This window comes from Impatiens glandulifera, chromosome 5 (genome assembly GCF_907164915.1).
Source record: "Impatiens glandulifera chromosome 5, dImpGla2.1, whole genome shotgun sequence".
Taxonomy (NCBI): Eukaryota; Viridiplantae; Streptophyta; class Magnoliopsida; order Ericales; family Balsaminaceae; genus Impatiens; species Impatiens glandulifera.
In genome coordinates this window covers 2475834-2495121 of record NC_061866.1, presented here as the reverse complement: position 1 = coordinate 2495121, position 19288 = coordinate 2475834, and the positions used below count along the sequence as shown (strand labels likewise).

At 25.1% G+C, this 19288-nt stretch overlaps 1 protein-coding gene across 1 annotated transcript; it reads left to right on the top strand.

The window, feature by feature from the left end:
• Positions 1 to 10804: 10804 nt before the first annotated feature.
• On the top strand, positions 10805 to 11185 carry LOC124937835 (auxin-responsive protein SAUR15-like). Its single transcript, XM_047478163.1, has one exon. It carries the CDS (start codon positions 10805 to 10807, stop codon positions 11183 to 11185), a length of 381 nt encoding a protein of 126 aa, XP_047334119.1.
• The last annotated feature ends 8103 nt before the right edge of the window (positions 11186 to 19288 follow it).

Genomic DNA, 19288 nt, shown 5'->3' with positions numbered 1-19288 from the left:
TAAGAAATTATATTACTTAATTCATTAATCTCTTAGATATTATTTATTTAGTTTATCTTTGTTAAAACAAATCTCATGTTTTATAATATTTGTTTCAAGTATAAAGAAAATAAATACTAATAACCATTTGTGAATATATGGTCTTTCTTAAGTTAGCTTTATATAGATTGTTTGGTTACAACTTATTTAAATAAATATTGATTCATTTAAATTATTTTGATTGATGATGATTTTAAATACGTGTGTTTAGGTAGAAATAGTTAAAAATATTAATATAAAATTATAAATATATATTAATTTAATATTTTAATTAATAAATTTAATTATATAAATGAATTTATCTGTACTTTAATTAAAAAAATATCCATCTAACGGGGCTTGGGCTTGTTTGAGGAAATGATTTTTTTTTTTTTAGTTTTATTTGAGTTTTTTCCTAAAGATTCTTCGTTTGATACAAAATTAAAAAAATTAATTTTTAAAATTCAAAGATTAATTTATCCTTTGACTTTATAGAATATAGTTTAGAGAGAGAATGAAATTAGAAGATAATTTTAATATTTAAATAAATTAAAGTATTAATAAAATTGTTGATATGATATTTGAGTATTTTTCTCAAATAACCAAACATCAAACAAGGCCTCATTTGTTTGATATTGTTACCAATAATATAAATACCTTTTTCTCTTTTTTTTCACTTTATCTATTTCATCAATTATTATATCCACCACAATATTTTTTATTTAATATTTTAATATTTTTTCCCTCATTTTCAATCTTATCTGTTTAGAAGTTAAAATGATTCCTAAATTGTAAAAAAGTTAAATAAAACAAAGATATTTACCAAAAACAAATAAAACCTAAAAAAACCCAAAATCAAACAAGTTCTAAATGTAAGTTTGACTAAATAAATTATATATATATATATATATATATATATATTAAAAACTAATAAGATTTCTATGATTCGGAGTCTCAAGCTTGTGTAGTTGTTTTTGTTAATTAGTAATTGTGATTGTTTTTAACATGGAAATAATAAATTCAATACATAGTTTAATTTTGAAAAGGTTGAATCGGTCCCCAAAAAATACAATTTGGAGACAACTGTGAAAACGTACCAGCCTTTTATTAGTGCCCTCTGCAGGTTATATAGAGTCGAGATTCACTTTTTATTTTCCATATGCACGTTTCTCACTTTGGGGGATTTTCTTTGCTTCTTCTAAAATGATTTATTCATTTATTTATTATTTAGAATGATGAGACTCCGTCTACTTTTTTCTTTCTTCTTCTATATTTTTATTATTTACATGTCCAAATCACAACAAATGGCTGATTAATCAATAAAATTTCTAAATTCAACTTATTCTTCAACGCACTAACCTAATTGAAGTGGGGGCAAATGAGTGTATTTTTCTTCTGCTGATAATATTTTAAATTAAAGTGAAATGTTATAATTTATTGTTAAAAATAAAATTTAATTTTAATAAAAAATAACTATTCATTATTTATAATTTTGAACAAAAATAATAATAATTATTATTTCTTAACAACTTTCACAAAACTGAAATATATATATGTCAAATTATAAAGATGAAAAATTAAATAAACTTGCAGAGGCTTAGCAGGTAACTCTGGTCCTGAATTCTGATCTTTCTCAAGACATTTACTCCCTTTACAAGTGCTTGACAACTCATAAAGAAATGGCAAACTTGTGTTGATTTGTAAATATTTTATTTTAAAAAATAATTTTTAGTATACTTGTGTATTTAGTTCAACTATAAATAATTAATGCATACATTTTAAATTAAAAAAATATAATTATTGGAAGAAGTTTATTTATTTTTAAATAAAAGATAAATATAGAGGTATATTGATCGAAATTTCATATTTAGAAAATATTAAAGTTTTATTTATCTTGTATATTCATTTTATGAGAATAAATATCAGTTTATATATAAGAATATGAAAAGAATGTCTAAACAATTATTAAAAACATAATATATATATATAAAACTATATAAATGTAGTTAAATATTATATTTATTTAAATCAATACAATAATAAATAAAAAATTAAATATTGTATCTTGTAATATATATAAATTAATTAATAAGAAAAATAATATACAAATATATATAATTATAAAATAAAATGAATGAGTAATAGAATATATATATATATATATATATACTAATTAATATGGAAAAAATATAATTATATAAAAAATATATATTTTTAAAATTATTATTATATATATTTGTATGTAATAGATTAAAATGAGTGAAAGAAAAATAAGAAAATAATATATATATATATATAATATATATATATATATATATATATATATATATATTTTAAAAGAGAATATTAAATATATATTAATAAATAAAGAGAAAATTATATATTTTAGGTGGTTTCATTCAGTTGAGAACGATCATTTGACCCATAGTTGAAAATGTAATTTTTTTTTTAATAATGTCAACCCTCTCCTTGTGAAATCTGAGAGAGCACAGGGGTCCAAATGGTCATAGAGAATTCCAACTAAATTTAATTAGGTATATTTGATTCGAGTTCAAATCAAACCCAAAATATGTGATTGTAATCCTTGATGAGTATCCAGATATTTACATTTTTAATTTATAATCTTTAAATAATTTTGAGACATCGAAATTAGTTTTTTTTTTTTAAATTATATATAGGCTCAATTGAAAGATTTAAAATGATTAATTAACTTGAAAATATTATTGTATTAATCAATTTTAAAAACAATTAAAATCCGAATTTTTTTCAAATAAAACATAAAAAGATAAACATATACAAAATAGGCTAAATAGAACATATAACATAATTGGTATTTATTTGGTAGAAAATGAAGAAATAAAATAAAAATATCTACGTGGAGTTCAAGACATATCGGTATGGACATACACCACAATAAAGGGGTAGGTCAATCGCGCAGGAGAGCTAGACCCAGGTGCGAAACCAGACCCTAATCCACATAGAAAAATAATTGATGAATGTTATCAACACCCTGCGTCTGAAGATTGCTTGAACGTTTGGGTATGTCTTCTTACTCGCGTAGGAGTCAACATCAAAGAAAGAATGGGTCAGTTGCAAAATTAGCATAAATCTCAACTTTACCCATACCACATCAAATTCGATTATTCAAAAAGCCAAAATGATAAAAAAAAAATATGACAGTGATCATTTCACATGCTTAGAGAGAGCCTTAGTTGATGGAGGTGATGGATTTTGGACGAAAAGCAATTTGCCATTAATGGCCTCTACTCCGAATACAACCGACCTACAATGTTTCTAAGACTTATGCTGTCTATGAGAGGACCTTACATCATTCCAAACTAAGTCGAGAATTAAAGCAGGGGTGAGAACCTCAAACATCAATATGTTATCAAAGCTTTTGAATTTTTTTAATTTTTTAAAAAGAACTGTAAATATTGATTTTATTCCAACTAAAAGCTTCATTAAAGATCTACCATCATTTATAAGCTCTCAAATTACATGTAATACAAATTATAAACAAAACTTGAAATCTTACACACTTGAGTTTACATGATCTTAATCTAACTGATTGGAAATCATTCCTTACATCATTTATAAGGTATTTGTTGTTGGGTTTTGCAACAGTAAAACTACGGATCTTCTTAAAAATCAAACATGTAACAAATTAATTTTCAAATCGTTTATGACGAATAACAGATTTATCAAGAACTAAAATAGCACAAAATAAATGACAATACAATATACGTGGTTCGGTCAAAATCGACATACGTCCACGGGAGGGATAAGTTTCACTAAATTAAAGAAATGTCAATAGTATAAATTTACATGCCCTGCTCTCAAATGAAAGAAGTGATGACACTAGGAATGATTGGAATACTCCATAATCAAAAGCTCTCCAATCTTTCTCTCTAGATTAACCAAAGAACAAGAAAGAAACTAAAAAACCCTAGATCTGGTCACTCTCTCTCAACCTTATTATGTTATGAGAAAAATACTAAAAAATGTATTTATACTCTAACCAGTTTTCATAAAAAAAATCCTGATCTGTTTACCCATAATTTAAAACCCGCTTGCAATGACAAGAAACACCTCAACAATTCTCCCTCTTCCGAACCATGAGAGAATGTTGCTATAAACATTCATCATCGTGACGCTCCTTCCAGAACCATTCTAGCTTTGGCACAACATATCTCATGCTTACCTCTTGGCAAACCTTTTATCATCATATCTGATCCGTTCTCATATGTATTCACTTTCTCCAAGTATAACTCCTTCTTCTCAAGCATTTCACGGATCCAATGGTACCTTCTTTGGATATGTTTTGAACGTGAATGGAAACTTGGAATCTTGCTCACATGTATAACACTTTGTGAGTCACTAAATACCACAAACTTGTATTGTGCAATGCCTATTTCTTTCAACAATTCTTTCATCCATCTCATTTCCTTACAACATTCATTAATGGAAATATATTCAGCTTTTGTAGTAGACAAAGCAACACATTTCTATAGACGAGACTATCATGATACAGCTCCTCCTCCAAAGGTAAACAAATACCATAAAGTTGATCTCATTGTGTCAATATCATCACTCATATCTGAATCAGAAAACCCTTCAACATGTGGCTTTCTAGTACCATAACACAAAGCGTATTTGGAGGTATATCTAAGATATCTCATTAGTCACTTAACCACTTCCTAGTGTGTCTTACCAGGATTTGAAAGGAAACGACTAACTACTCCAACTACATGAGCTATCGATTTTGTACAAACCATTGCATACATCAGACTGCCTATTGCTGAAGCATATGGAACACTGTACATTTTTTTTTGTCTTTTCTCTTCATTCTTGTGACATATTGTCTTGTTTATTTTCAAGTGTGTAGTCAATGGACAAGCAATTGACTTTGCCTTGTCCATACAAAATCATTTTAGATACTTCTCAATATATCTCTCTTGAGACAGTCATAGCATTTTCTTCACCCGATCACGAATGAACTACATTCCAAGAATTTGTCTTGCTGACCTAAGTCTTTGGTCTCAAAAGACTTATATACCTGTATAGTATATTTATATATACTATAAGTAATATATACTCAATCATTCAAATATAGAATAAGATTTATTTTATATAGGAATTTGAATAAATAATTTCTTTCATAAAAATAAAAATAGTTACAAAAAAAATTACTTCATATTTTTTTTTCTATTTATTTTATGTTGGAGTGAGTCTTTTCCAATCATAATTTTATGTTATTTAGCAGGCGATAGACCTTTATTATTGGGTCAATAGCTCAACTATTGGAGACCGGCCCAATGTAAGCAGGACGGATACCTTATGTTGACTAGTACAAAGTCCATTAATGTCTCAAATTTTCAACCAACACCTTAGGATTTAGGAATCCATTAATTCGTTACCGTAAAACGTTGTTAAAATATTGAATTAATTTTTAAAATTTACTAAGGAATTAAAAAAAAACTTTATATAGTATCTTCTAATTAAACCTTTAAATTAGTCAAATTTTTACAAATTTAAATTTATAATAATAAAGTTTTACGATTTTAAAAGTTTATAAATAATTTAAATTTATTATTTATACGATTTTATATTAAAAAATAAATAAATTTATATTTATAAATTAAAAAAATCATTGATAATTCAAATAAATTAATGTAATTAATTTTATAAATAATTGTTTTATAACATATTTACTTATTATTATTTTTTAAATTAATTTTATACTTATTTATATTTTTTTAAATGAGAAGTATAAAATACTTGATTATATATATATATAATAATAATTTATAATGAATAATTCTTTAAAATAACTCTTAAATTAAAGTAAACTCGATTTTACAAATTTATTATCAAAGTAATTTTTTTTATTATTTTGGCTACACTGATTATGTATCAACATTCTTCATGGAATGGGCTAACTGTTTGGAAAACAATTGTGCAAGAAAGGAAGAAAATTGGTTAACATTATAATGTTATGTACATTTATTAACTTTATAATGTAAATGCTTATTTTCCTTTGAAAATTTAGAATACATTGAGCCAATTCCAAAAAAATACATAAATCCATAAGGGGTATATATGAGAATTTTTTATTTTTTAAATTAATTCATATCGCATTATTAATTATTTCATAATTAAATCATTAATTAAAACATTAAATTATTCTTATTTTATATTTATGAATTCAAAAATTAAATATAATAGAATAATTTAATAATTTATAAAAAAAAATTCTGTAATTCTTTTCTTTACAATAAGTCAAATCAATTAACCTTGTAGTATTACTAGTACTTTTTTTAAATTGACTTTAATGTATTGTTGTGACAATTCAATAAAGATTTTTTTATAAGGAATTTTTTTCATTAAATTAAATAAAAAAAATTACATATAATTAATTTACAAATAATAAAAAATAGCATATAAAAACAAATATATAAAATGAAATTTTTATGTGTTAAATAGTGAATATTGTAGAGATTAAATTTTTAATAGAAATGATTCAAATATCATTCAATTTTTTTAAATAAAAACAATAAGAAAGAGAGAAAATCGAACAAAACATGTGAAAAAGTTAGGTTAAATAATAACTAACTATATAAAAATATAATAAACATAACGATAAATCTATATGAATTATAAGAGAATATCTAAATCCGAAAACATTTTCTCTCATTTGTAATAAAGAAAAGACAGACTCGAAAAATATCACCAATAAGATTTAAATGTGTCTGGAAGACCTACCTAAGATTTAAGATTGTTAGTATTATTCAATTATAAAAATTCGAGACGACAAATTCGATCTAACTAAATAAAAGTCACACTAAATAAGTACAACATTAACTTAAAAGTTTCGATCGGTTAATAACATGGTAATTGAAGTGGTCAAAGAGAAACGAGACACGCTCCATTATTAAAAAATAAAAATATAACAATGTAACGCCCGGAAATTTCTTCTCCAGGAAAATTATATTTTATTTGGTCTCGATTTGTGTTGAAAATATTTTATTTAAAATATTACTATAAAAAATTTATACAAAATGTATTTTTTTCAAAATTAATTATAGAAATAATTAATTTTCGTAATCAAATTCAAATATTCATATATTTAAAATAATCAAATCATAATTTGATTGAGAGAAATATTTATTTTAAAACTAATTTAAAAGCTTATTTATTTGATTATAGAGTCGTCAATTTATTTTTAATTTTAATATCAATAAAATATTTGTATACATGTATAAACGTGACTTATCGGATATTCTATTGATTTCAATGTTTGGTGATACTCGGGATATGACTTTCACACTATATCCTCTGTGCCCGTTAAAAAACGGTCTTTACTTCATAAAATTTTGACTATTTTTTTGAAAAAAATAGTTTTATTACGTTTTAATTAATTAATTATTTTTCAAGTTCTAGATATGTATTGGTTTTTCTTTCCTTTAAAATTATAAAATAATATTTAAATGTTAATACTGCAATTAATATCGAGAATTATAGAGAAAAGTACTTGAATATATCAGTTTAGGATATTATTAGAATTAAAAAATGAATCCAATATGGCCTTTGTTAAAATATATTTTTACGAAATATTTATTATCGTTTCATATTTTTAAAAATAATTTAGAGATTCAAATAGTAAAAAATACAATTAAAATTATAAACTCCAAACAAACAGGCCATTTGGTAGGTGTTTGGGTTGCAAATGGGTCGAATACACAGGTTTGGGCCGAATTTGGCCCGAGATCAATGGGTCTGGGCGCCCGTTCAACGTGGGGGTTGATCCTTAGTTCCTCACAAAATTCTTTGGTCGGGAGACATGCCTAGACAGTTTTCTCGGTCGAACTCTAATAACACCTGTGCAAGTTTTGAGATTTCACCAAAAACCTCCATTCATCAATCTAAGGGCACATGACCTTCATCTCTTCATGCATAACACATCCGCGATCACAATAGGTCGAATTGGGTTTGGACAATTCTTGGACAAAAATATGATTTTGTTTTTTTAAGTTCAATTCAATATTTGAGTTTATCAATATGTTCTTCCGCTTATTAGAATTGACTTAAAGCATAACATCTAATTTAAGAACTAAAACTTTCATTTTTATGAAAATTTTGATTCTTGGGCAAATATGTTTGGGATTGATTAGAATTGGTTTTAAAAACACACTTAACACCTTTAAAAATTTGTTAGGAAGCTTATTAAGTCGAAAACCCGAATTAATTTTTTTTAAATAAAATATGAGGATTTTTTATTTAGCTTGATTTGTTTCAATTAGTTTCGATAGAAAATTTTGAAATAATCTTATGAAAGAATTCAAATCAAATAAATGAGTAATTAAGTAATATCAAACACTACTACTAGAATAAAATTTCCAATTTTAATTCATAAGATGGATTATAACGTGAATTAAAGTTTACAATGAGTTGGAGAACACTCATAAATTCTTTTAAAGTTGCTTGATGATCTAGAACCGAGTTTTAGAGCTTTGCACAAGATCACCAAAATTTTCAAAAGCTTAGAGAAAACTCTATGGTAAATTTTGTAAGAGATGAATTTGAGACTTGAGATTCTGATCATTGCATTCATCTTGGGCAGAGAGGGCTATTTATAATCAGCCAATGTCGGTTGATGATGCAAGTGGATCGAATTTGAGACAAAAGACCATTAATGACTTTTGTCTTCATTCGACCGTTGTCATCCAATTAGGTCATGATTGAACCTATGATCGTAGGAGAAATGATCACCAAGTTAGGGTTATCATTTTAGCCTTTGAATCAAGTCGTTTCGTAGAGTATCGACCGAGCTCCACTTTTGAAAAATCAAAAGTTTAGGCCGATGCACATCATTTCGCCGTGAGAAAGAAGACGATATGCAATCACGGGCGCGTGTGTGGGCGAGGTGTTGGGCGTTATGTCCGCGTCTCGTTAGCGTCCAACACTTTGTCCGTGTTTGGGCTAACAATGTTGTCTCGTGCGTTCGCTATTCCGGAGCTACGCGGAAGCAACGAAAGAAGCAACTAACTTTCGTTTAACGAGTGATGTGGCAAACTGTTGTCCGTTGGATGATGTTGTCCGTTGGATGATGCATGAGCGTTAATATGAGGGTCATATGTCTTTGCATTTGTTTCTCCTCATTCTTGTTGTACTAGAGCACAATCCGTTATTAGACTTGGAGCTTGTTTATAATTGTTTTTTTAATTCTTTGGTTTTATTTTATCATACAAAATATATCAAATTATTTTAATAGACATAAATATTTATTTTATTTATTTTATTTTATTTAATAATTTATATATATATATATATATATATTGAGGTTTTTTTAAATAATTAATCTGGTATTTAAATTTATACAACATTATTTTAAATTATTTATTTTGAACTCTCTTAAAATTAATTTGAGATAAAATGAGTATAACATTTATTTTAAATTATTTATTTTTGTCTTATCTTAAATTTAATTAATTTTGATTAATTATCATATTAATTAGCTAATTAATTATTTAGTTTCACTCATAACTTAATTATTTTAAAGAGAAATGATTAGGTGAGAGAATTTAGTGAGGGAATGACTTGTCATAATCTTATTCTGAAAAAATCAAATAATTTCTCTCTTTTCTCTATTTCCTCCCACTTATACATCTTTTTCTCTCTTTCCTCCCACTTATACATTTGATGCCAAGTCATTCCCTCACTAAATTCTCTTTCTCTATCACTCCTCTATTTTAAATTTATTTATCCAAAAATAATTCTTTTAAATTTATAAATTGAGATACTAAAATTTTATTACTTACAAATAATAATAAATAAATAAAATATAGTCATTGTGACTTTTCAACTTCTATAATATATTTTTACAATAGAAAAGAATCCTAAGAAGATTTTGTCAATACACATCAACATAAAGTCATGTAATATAAAATATATATTAATTTACTTATTTAGATAGAGATAGAATTGTGATCATTCCACAATCTGTTTTACTTCAGTAATTTATTTTTATTATCATTTTGTTATATTGGTTTTTAAAAGATATACATAGTATTAATATATAATTATAAAATAATGAATAAAAAATAGTTGATTATATTATTGATTTAATAAAAAACCAAAAAATTTATTTAGATTTTATAAAGTATAAATAAATTTTAATAAATAAATTTTAATATTTATATGATGTTTAATTATATTATTGACTTTAAAAAAATAACTAACCGATCAAAATCTTTCTTAATAATTTAATTTAAATATTTGTTCAATAATTAAATAAAATGATGTTGATTATATTATTGATTTTAAAAGTTTAACCCACCAAAAATTTTCTTTCATATTTGAAAATGTATAAAATTAAAAATAAATTTTAATATAATTTTAATATTCAATATTTTCAATAATTAAAAAGAGTTAATTACATTATTAACTAAAATATTAATATTAAGTAAAAATATATTTTAATAATTTAATTTAAATATTCAACTTTGTAATTGAACAAGATCAATCAATAAAAAGAAATCAAATTACATTACTTTATATTTTATGAAATATAAAATATAAAAATATATTAATAATTTCATTTAATGGTTTTTATCATTTAACCCTGAGTTTCTAACAAGGCCCAAACACAAATCCTTATATATAATATTATATATATTATTTTTCACTTGCCATTATTTATAGTACCCGTACCATACCGTACAGATCATATATCTATATATCCAAATTCGAGATCAAGCTTTTCTCTCTCTAAAAAATGTTAAGAAAGATGAATTCAATGAAGAAACTAGCAAACAAAGTGAAGAGCATGAATAAACAAAAGAGTATGAAATCAGGGTACGTGGGTTTAAATGGAGATGGATCAGTTGAAGAAGAACAAGAATCAACTCCAACCGGGTTTGTGGCTATCTACGTTGGTGAAGATAGAACCCGGTTCGTTATCCCCACGGGTCATTTGTCTCATCCTTTATTCAAAATGTTGTTAGAAAAGGCAGAAAATGAATTTGGGTTCGATCAACAACAAGGTCTCATGGTTCCTTGTACCGTCGCCGCGTTTCAACAAGTGGTCGTTGCGATTGAGACTAGTCACCGCCGGTTTGATTTTGGGGACATTGTTGAAGAGTTTATCGTAAATGGGTCCGGCCGGTGATCACCGTGATCGCGCGATCAGTTTCATTATACGTATATAATACATATGGTTGATTATTTGAAAATGTTGTTTAATTGACAACTTCAATGTAATTTCTAATAATACAAATCCTATGACAAATGTTCCAGTTTTTACCTATGTATTATTATTATTATTATCTCATTTGATAAGTTTATAGACTTGGAAAAAATGAATAAATTAAGTTTAAATTTAAGATACTAGTAACAAAACAATAAACAAAAAAAGAAATGTAGAAAATGGTTGATTCAATCAAATATTTTTGTTAATTATAATTTACTTTTTAGAGAAACTAGCATAATCTTCACATTTATTCTAAATTGGAACGTTTTAATTATTATATTTTATTTAAATTTCCAATCCATTGGAGTTTGTTGAACAATAAATCCAATTCAGGATTCATCCATCAGCGGCACCAATTTTTGCTTAATTATTTTGGTCAAAAAGCTAGGTGGGATCCCACAATTTTTCCTTTTTTTAACTTATTGTCCCATTTTATAAATTTCTTTTAATAAAATTAATCCCTTTATTTCATTATTAGCTAGTTTGATCTTGAACTATTTTAGGATATTTTTTTTGAAAATATTTTTGTTTAAATATATATATGGTTTAAAATTTGTTTATGATAAATTATTAAAATGTTTTTATTTTAGTGTAATAAAACGAAAGTAAAGATATTTTAGTATTTTTATTGATAAATTAGATGATTTGATAATTAAAATAATAATTATGTAATAAAAAAATTAAAAATTAAAAATTTCTATGACCATGAGGTGGTGAATATATTAATATACCCAGAACAATGAGGTATTCACTATTAAATTTAAATTTATTAAATTTAAATTTATCTTAAATAAATTTCAAAAAACTTAAACTTTTTATTAAATAATTTTTTAGATGGAATCCTACCTAAAAAAATCCATGATCAAACAAGTTCAAATTCCAAAAGCAAATAAAAAACATACATACAATTATTTGGTTTAATTTAATTATTTCATCTTATAATACATTCATTCAAATCATCTAAATTATTAAAATAAATTAACAAAATTCATTTTGATTAATAGACTATAAACTTTGTTTGGTTGTATTTATTTGAATAATAATCAAAATATATCACATCAACTTTTCTCTTCTTAATAACATTCAATCAATTCATTAACCAAAATCATGTTCTCTTTGGGTTTTAAAAAAATTCAATTAAAATCAATTTTTCAATCAATCACTTCTTAGCAATCATATCACTTATTTCATTAATAAAAATATTAAAATATCTCTATTTTAAATTATTATTTTTTATTTTATTTTCTTTATATATATCAATATCTTTTTACTAAAAATAATTATCACTTACTCAAAATCATCAACAATCATTATTTTTTATTCCTTTAGATTTTTTTAAAAAACTCAATCTGAACAAGGCCCAAAATATTAAAATATATTCTATTTTAAATTATTATTTTTATCATTTTATATTAATTAATATTTTTTAAGTCTTTTTACAAAAAAATAATAATAATAATATATTCACATCAAAATCACCATTAATCATTAAATAACTCGAATCCGAATAAGGCCTAGGATAGACATCAACATCTCATTCACTAGCTTCTTCGATAAAAAGTGTTATCCAAACAAGACCTAGGCATACAAATAATATTGAAAAACAAATAAGAAAAAAAAAAGTAAAACAAGATTGAGCAAATCCTTTAGTTTTAGTAACAAGATTACAGTAGAATAGTCACTACCAAATCTCTCTCCATAAACTAATTGTAATATTAAATATTTTATTATATGTTTGATAAATTTAAAATTAAGTAAAAAGGGTGACTACTAAATAAGTAAATAATTAATAAATTAGATAAAAATATTAGAATTTTAAATAATTGATAATTTTTATTTTGGTAAAATATAAAATTAATGTTTGGAAGGTATTAAAAAAATATTTATCTTTATAATGACATAATATAATTAATTTTAATGATGAAAAATATTTGTTATGCTCATACTATATCATTCAATTAAGTTATTCATAATTTACTGAATTAAATTACCTATTACTCTAGATTAATTTGAGTTACATCTTAAAAAAATAATTTAATATTTTAAATAATTAACTCATATCAAATTAAATTATTTCAAAATAAATACTTACCTTAGAAAATTAAGTGATGAATAATATTATTAAATATCACATTTATGTTATTAAATATTGTCTTAGTCTAAACACATTAGTCAAAGTAATAATATATATTAAAATTATTTCTTTTTACTTTTTTATTTTGTTAGTTCTGATTTTTGAATGGTTGAATTTTTAAAATGTGAGTTTTATTTATGGTAGGAGGACTTATAAAGTATGATTTTTAAAATATAAAATATTGTAATAATTTGGTTGATAAATAAAATTATATAAATACTAAAAAGATTATTAGTTTTTAAAATAATTATAATTGAACAAGATATAAGTAACTAAGTATATTTTCACTTAATTCCAAACAAATACATGTATTTAAGCTATCCAGTTCGGCAAATTTGCCACTAAAATTAACATCCAAATCGTTTACGCTAATTTTTAAAATTTCTCAAATTATCAGTACAGTTTATTGATTGATTTTGTTTGATCGACTAAAATTAAAACGTTAAAATCTTTACAATTAAGTAGGATACCAGAACTATGAATTTTGTATAATGCAATCTTTGTAACTCTCCTAAGATATGTATAAGTATTTTTCACTGATTTGTTTATATTTTTATTTGCTTTGTTGATGTGTAGATTGACTTCCATTTTAATATCAATACTAGTTTGACCATACAAATTTTAAGTTCTGTCATAAAAAATAAAAATAAATAATATGCTAATTTTTTTTTAGAAAACAACGTCATTTTATTAAAATAAAAAGAAAGAAAAAAAACATGGAGTTTGAAATTAAGACAAACAAACCTGCAGCCCTTATTAAAATGGAAATATACTATCACACAAGAAAAAACACCAAATTTTAATCAAACCAGCATCAAATAATATACTTTTTAGTGAGACATGACCTTATGCCTAATAGTTTCTATAAATAAACTTTACTACTAGAACTACTAAATTACTATCCTATTATATTGCCATTGTTAAAATTGAAACACATATATATATAATATAAGTCGGTTTGTTAATTGTCAAATTTTTTCAAATAAAATCGCTCAATCGAATCATAAAATTTAGTTAGTCTAAGTCAAATTGATAACTCTCATCTAACATATTTCTTCACATGATACTAGCATAACATTCATAGACGTTTCCGTTGAGAATCGAACTCGTGACATTTTGTTCTCTTAGATACAATTTTTTTACCGGATCACTCTATAATACTGAACTTAAATTACAGTATAATATTAATTTTCTTTTAAAAATGTGAATCATTTTATTAAATAAAATAGTAACAAATGTTTTACAAACAATACAAAAACAAACTTGAAATTGAAGATCTAAGCATATTATAGTCATCAAAATACTAAATCTCACAAAGTCAATTAAACAATGCACTTAGTATTTAAATTTAATCAATTCTATAACCAGTAAGGAAATGACAATATATATTGGCTGTACTTGTTAAAAATACTATTTTAATAAAAATCATCTATTCAAAACTCAACATATTATCAAAATTTATCAAATCTCTTTCTATCTAACTAGATACTGAAAATATTATTAATCCCTCAAAATTTAGTTATATTGAAATACAATTTATGTTCAATTGGTGCAACAATAATATTATTTTCTTTTTTTACATAGTAATTTATGACTGTTATATTAAACAAGTTTGTAATGAAAAATATAATTTATTTAATTTTTAAATGAATACTAATAAATTAATATTTTATTAACTAGTGATATTTGGATTCATGTAAAATTAAAAGTTACAAGTTTATCATTTAATTATCAAATAAATTTACTTTAAAAATGTACTAACTTTTTTAAATAAACGATAAGATGTGTTATAAACAATATATATACTTTAAGGATATATTAATTATAATTACATGTATATTCTATTATCGACTTATCTCAAATGACAAAAGTGATTTTTAAGAGATTAAACGTTACGGGTAGGAGTGGATAGATACGGTATTTATATATATATATATATATATATATATATATATATATATATATATTATATATACATAATAAAAATTTCGATAAAAAAAATCATATCATTACCGTACCGAAATCTCGATACACCAAAATCTTGGCATACAAATTAAAATCTCGGTATGATAGTGCGGTATCGGTATTATATATTGTTCATACCTTAAAAAAACATATTTATTTAAAAAAAAAACTTGTGTTTTTAGCTCTCTTAGTGTAGTTAGCGTGCATTTGGTGAGCAGCGAGGCTTACGCCAATAATTTAGTATTGTTGTTACAGAAACGTGAGACAAAATTAAATTGACGGTATACTCTTGTGTATTCGATTGTGTTTTATTTTGTATTTAAGATTAACTTAGCAACATATTATTTTTTATTAAATCTATTCGAAAAAAAAATATTTATAATAAAATTAAATTAGTTTCTTATCTCGTAAAATAAAATACATAAATATTATATATATATATATATATATATATATATATATATATATTATAATAATAATATTACAATTTAACTTAATTTTTTAAATTTAAGTTTTTATAATTAAATTACCACCTAACATATATATATACTTGAAGAATGAACTTAATTAATTATTATTTTATTAATAATTATTTATTACTTTAATAATTATTTATTACTTATAAGTATTATATATATATATATATATATATTATTTATAAATATTATTTTTAGTATATATTTACTGTACGATAGTTTCGGTATTAATATCATACCTTATCAATTTTTACGTTATATTTTATTTTTAGTATACAGAAAAATCAATATTTTTAATATTTGAATGTAAGACATTTTTTATATACCAAAAAATCATATACAATTCTCAATTAAAACACATTAAATTAATTCTAATTTTCAAAATAAACATTTTACATGGCTTGTATATCCTAATTCGTACAATATATATACTTTCAATTATTTCTGTACCATCTAAGTTTAATTACTTTTATTTAATTTTATAATAATTTTAGTTCATTTTCACCTAATTAATTATTTACAAATTTGGGTGTTTTTTCTCGATAAAAAGATTTTCTTTATTGTCATTCGGAATTATTATTTAAAAAAAACAAATTATTATTCGACTTACTTTATTCCATCGCACTATTGACCTTTAAAGTCATCCTCCTAAATTATTTTTAATATAATTTTGGCTTTAACATCTAGATTTCTACTTAGTTATTTTATTTATTTATTTATGTTATTTTATAAATTAATTTTCGAAAAGTAACTCCTTATTAGAAAATTTTACTATAACTAAAATATGTTTGTGTATATCTTAAAAATGAAACAAAATACATTTAAGTATAATGATAAATCATGACATTAAAAAAAGGTACTTAATAAGTTACTGAGCTTGTAAATTCTCGAGAAAAATTAATAACTCTCCGACAGACTCTATTGAATTTTCTGAACGAATCTCAAAAAGCATAACAATAATAGCATTATGAATCATATTCATCAGACAACTACGATCATTGAAAGTTCGACGATTTATCTCCAACAAAATAGTCCACCAAAAAATAATTGGGATGACAACTCATATATGTAAGCAATTCATATCAACCGTATCAATCCAAACTTTTTAACAACACCCAAAGACTCGGGCAATGAATCACAATAATACTGCACAAAAGACTTCAAATACTAGTCACCCATAGACAATGCAAAAATAAATAAGTTGTCGATTCAACATTTTCGTGACACATACGACATTGACTAGCCATAATACAATATATTTTCATGCACGTATCATCCGTAAGAATTCCATCGTGAATAACGCTTCATCTAATGAACGAGATCTTGGATGAAATCTTTGACTCTCAAAGTTTTCCCAACAAAAAATATATGGAATCATTTTAGCGAATAACTTGTAACAATGTCACACATGGAAACTATACATATCTTGTCAATGCATAACGTCTTCTTCAGACGGGGAAACTTGTTTGCGTCCTACCAAAAATAATCTATTATGGGAAGAAGTCTTCATAATGTTTAATCTCCTTCTATATCTAATTCGGCTAGCAAATCCACTAGACCGAGGATAAACTTTTAAAACTACACCAAATATCGTCTTAAAAACTAATCGAAGAACCATCCCCATAATGAATCTACACTACTCCATGAGTCGAAGCACATCCACAATGTTAGTAGTTTTTCGATGAAGAATGACTTGGGTGGAAAGTATACATAGGAGGGGTGAAATCTCGTGCACATTGGGCCACACTTCAATCTCTAATTCAAGGACATTCTTCATGGAGGATTTATTTTCATTCATCGTCATATTATGTGTCAAAAATTCTACTTAGATACTCTCATTGACATCATAATTTGGCTTAAAACCATTTATTCTTCATTAGACACATCATGAATAAAAACTAATGATTCAAGAACATTAATCTCAAGATAAAGTGTTCTAATATGATTGGGTTGGGTTATGTCTTCTACAGGAGACAAAATTTATTTTCTAACTCATCAATTGTTTCTTTCTCAAAAAAATAATTCGAAATAGAATGAGGAGTTGCTGAACTCACCTCCTGATATACCACCACCTGACTATTCTCCATTTTTTTTAAATTCGTTGAATCCTCGCTACACGAGGTGTGTGAAGACGGATGCTCCATCTTAGCCTCACGAGAAACTATTGACTCATTTAATCCATCGTCGTCCTTCTTAACCACCCTCTCGACCATATTAAATCCCCACAAATTTGTCATCTCAACAACTAGTCTATCATTAGTAAGACTAGCCATACGAATTCGATCGACATAAAATGATGTAATCATTTACTCTATCGTTAGTCCAAATGAAGTCAAAGCCTCCGACACAGGGAAATTTGACGATGAAGAGGGTCCCGGTGAAGGAGACACAATACGATGTTTAGGCCACGCCATCATATTTATACACATGTTCGTTATCAACACAAATAGATTCAGGGTAACGAATGTGTGGATCAGAATGATGCACCTTAATTCTAGCACAACTGTTCTCCTGTGCTAATTGATTTTTTCACTGAGTTAAATAAATCCCCCAAGATCATTACCGGCCTGACTAAGAAGATTATGTTTCCACATATTTGTTGTCATCCCAAATAATCGAATCCATGTATCCTTCCTATCTACGGGAGTTCTAATGTTATGTTTGGTCGCAACAACATGTGTGTTTTCAATATTAACATAACAACCATCAATGAGTCGTCAAATTCCTTCATCGACTAAATGTCTAATACGCTTATCAATTGGCATAGTACACGTCATTTTAAATTCTTTCCATAGAGCAACATATGTTCTGTGAGAATTGAATCCATACCAAAAGACGCTCACATTAGGTTCGATCCCAAGATGTCATCAGTTCCACGTCGACGTGTAAAAGACCCGACGTAACAACTTTAATTGAATCAAATCAACATCAATTGCTCTTTTTTTCGTTCTTCATTTCCGTTATAGCCACAACTCCAGGGTGCGCCTACAACGTTTGAAATTCAAAAGATTTAGATCTAACATGAACCGCCTTCGTCTAGTCGACCCAAACAGATTGTTTCCTAATGCCTACCCTTACTGCATATGTCTGAGCTTCATCCTTACGAGAATCTGGTTGCACCGCTCCGAGCCTAATTTGATGCATAGGTTGTGTGTTAACTAGAGACATCCCCTTCCTTTGATTGTTAACACAGAGTCTAAATATCGATGATCGATCTCTTTCTAAAATCTTCCCTCTACCACAAGTGACATTCACGGTACAACGCATAGCCTCCCCAGACCTAAATACAAATACGAGAGACGCCTCTCAGAATTGCTGAGAAGAAAGATCTTACTAATTTCATACATGCTCACTTGGCTCATATATATGAATCAGTCACTTTAGGCTCTTACAATTGAGTCTTTACTATCTTAGTAGAACTCAATTCTAAATGAAACTATGACTAAA

Excerpts from the sequence above, each read along its gene's own strand:
- LOC124937835 (XM_047478163.1), top strand. The coding sequence starts at position 10,805 with ATGAATTCAATGAAGAAACTAGCAAACAAAGTGAAGAGCATGAATAAA.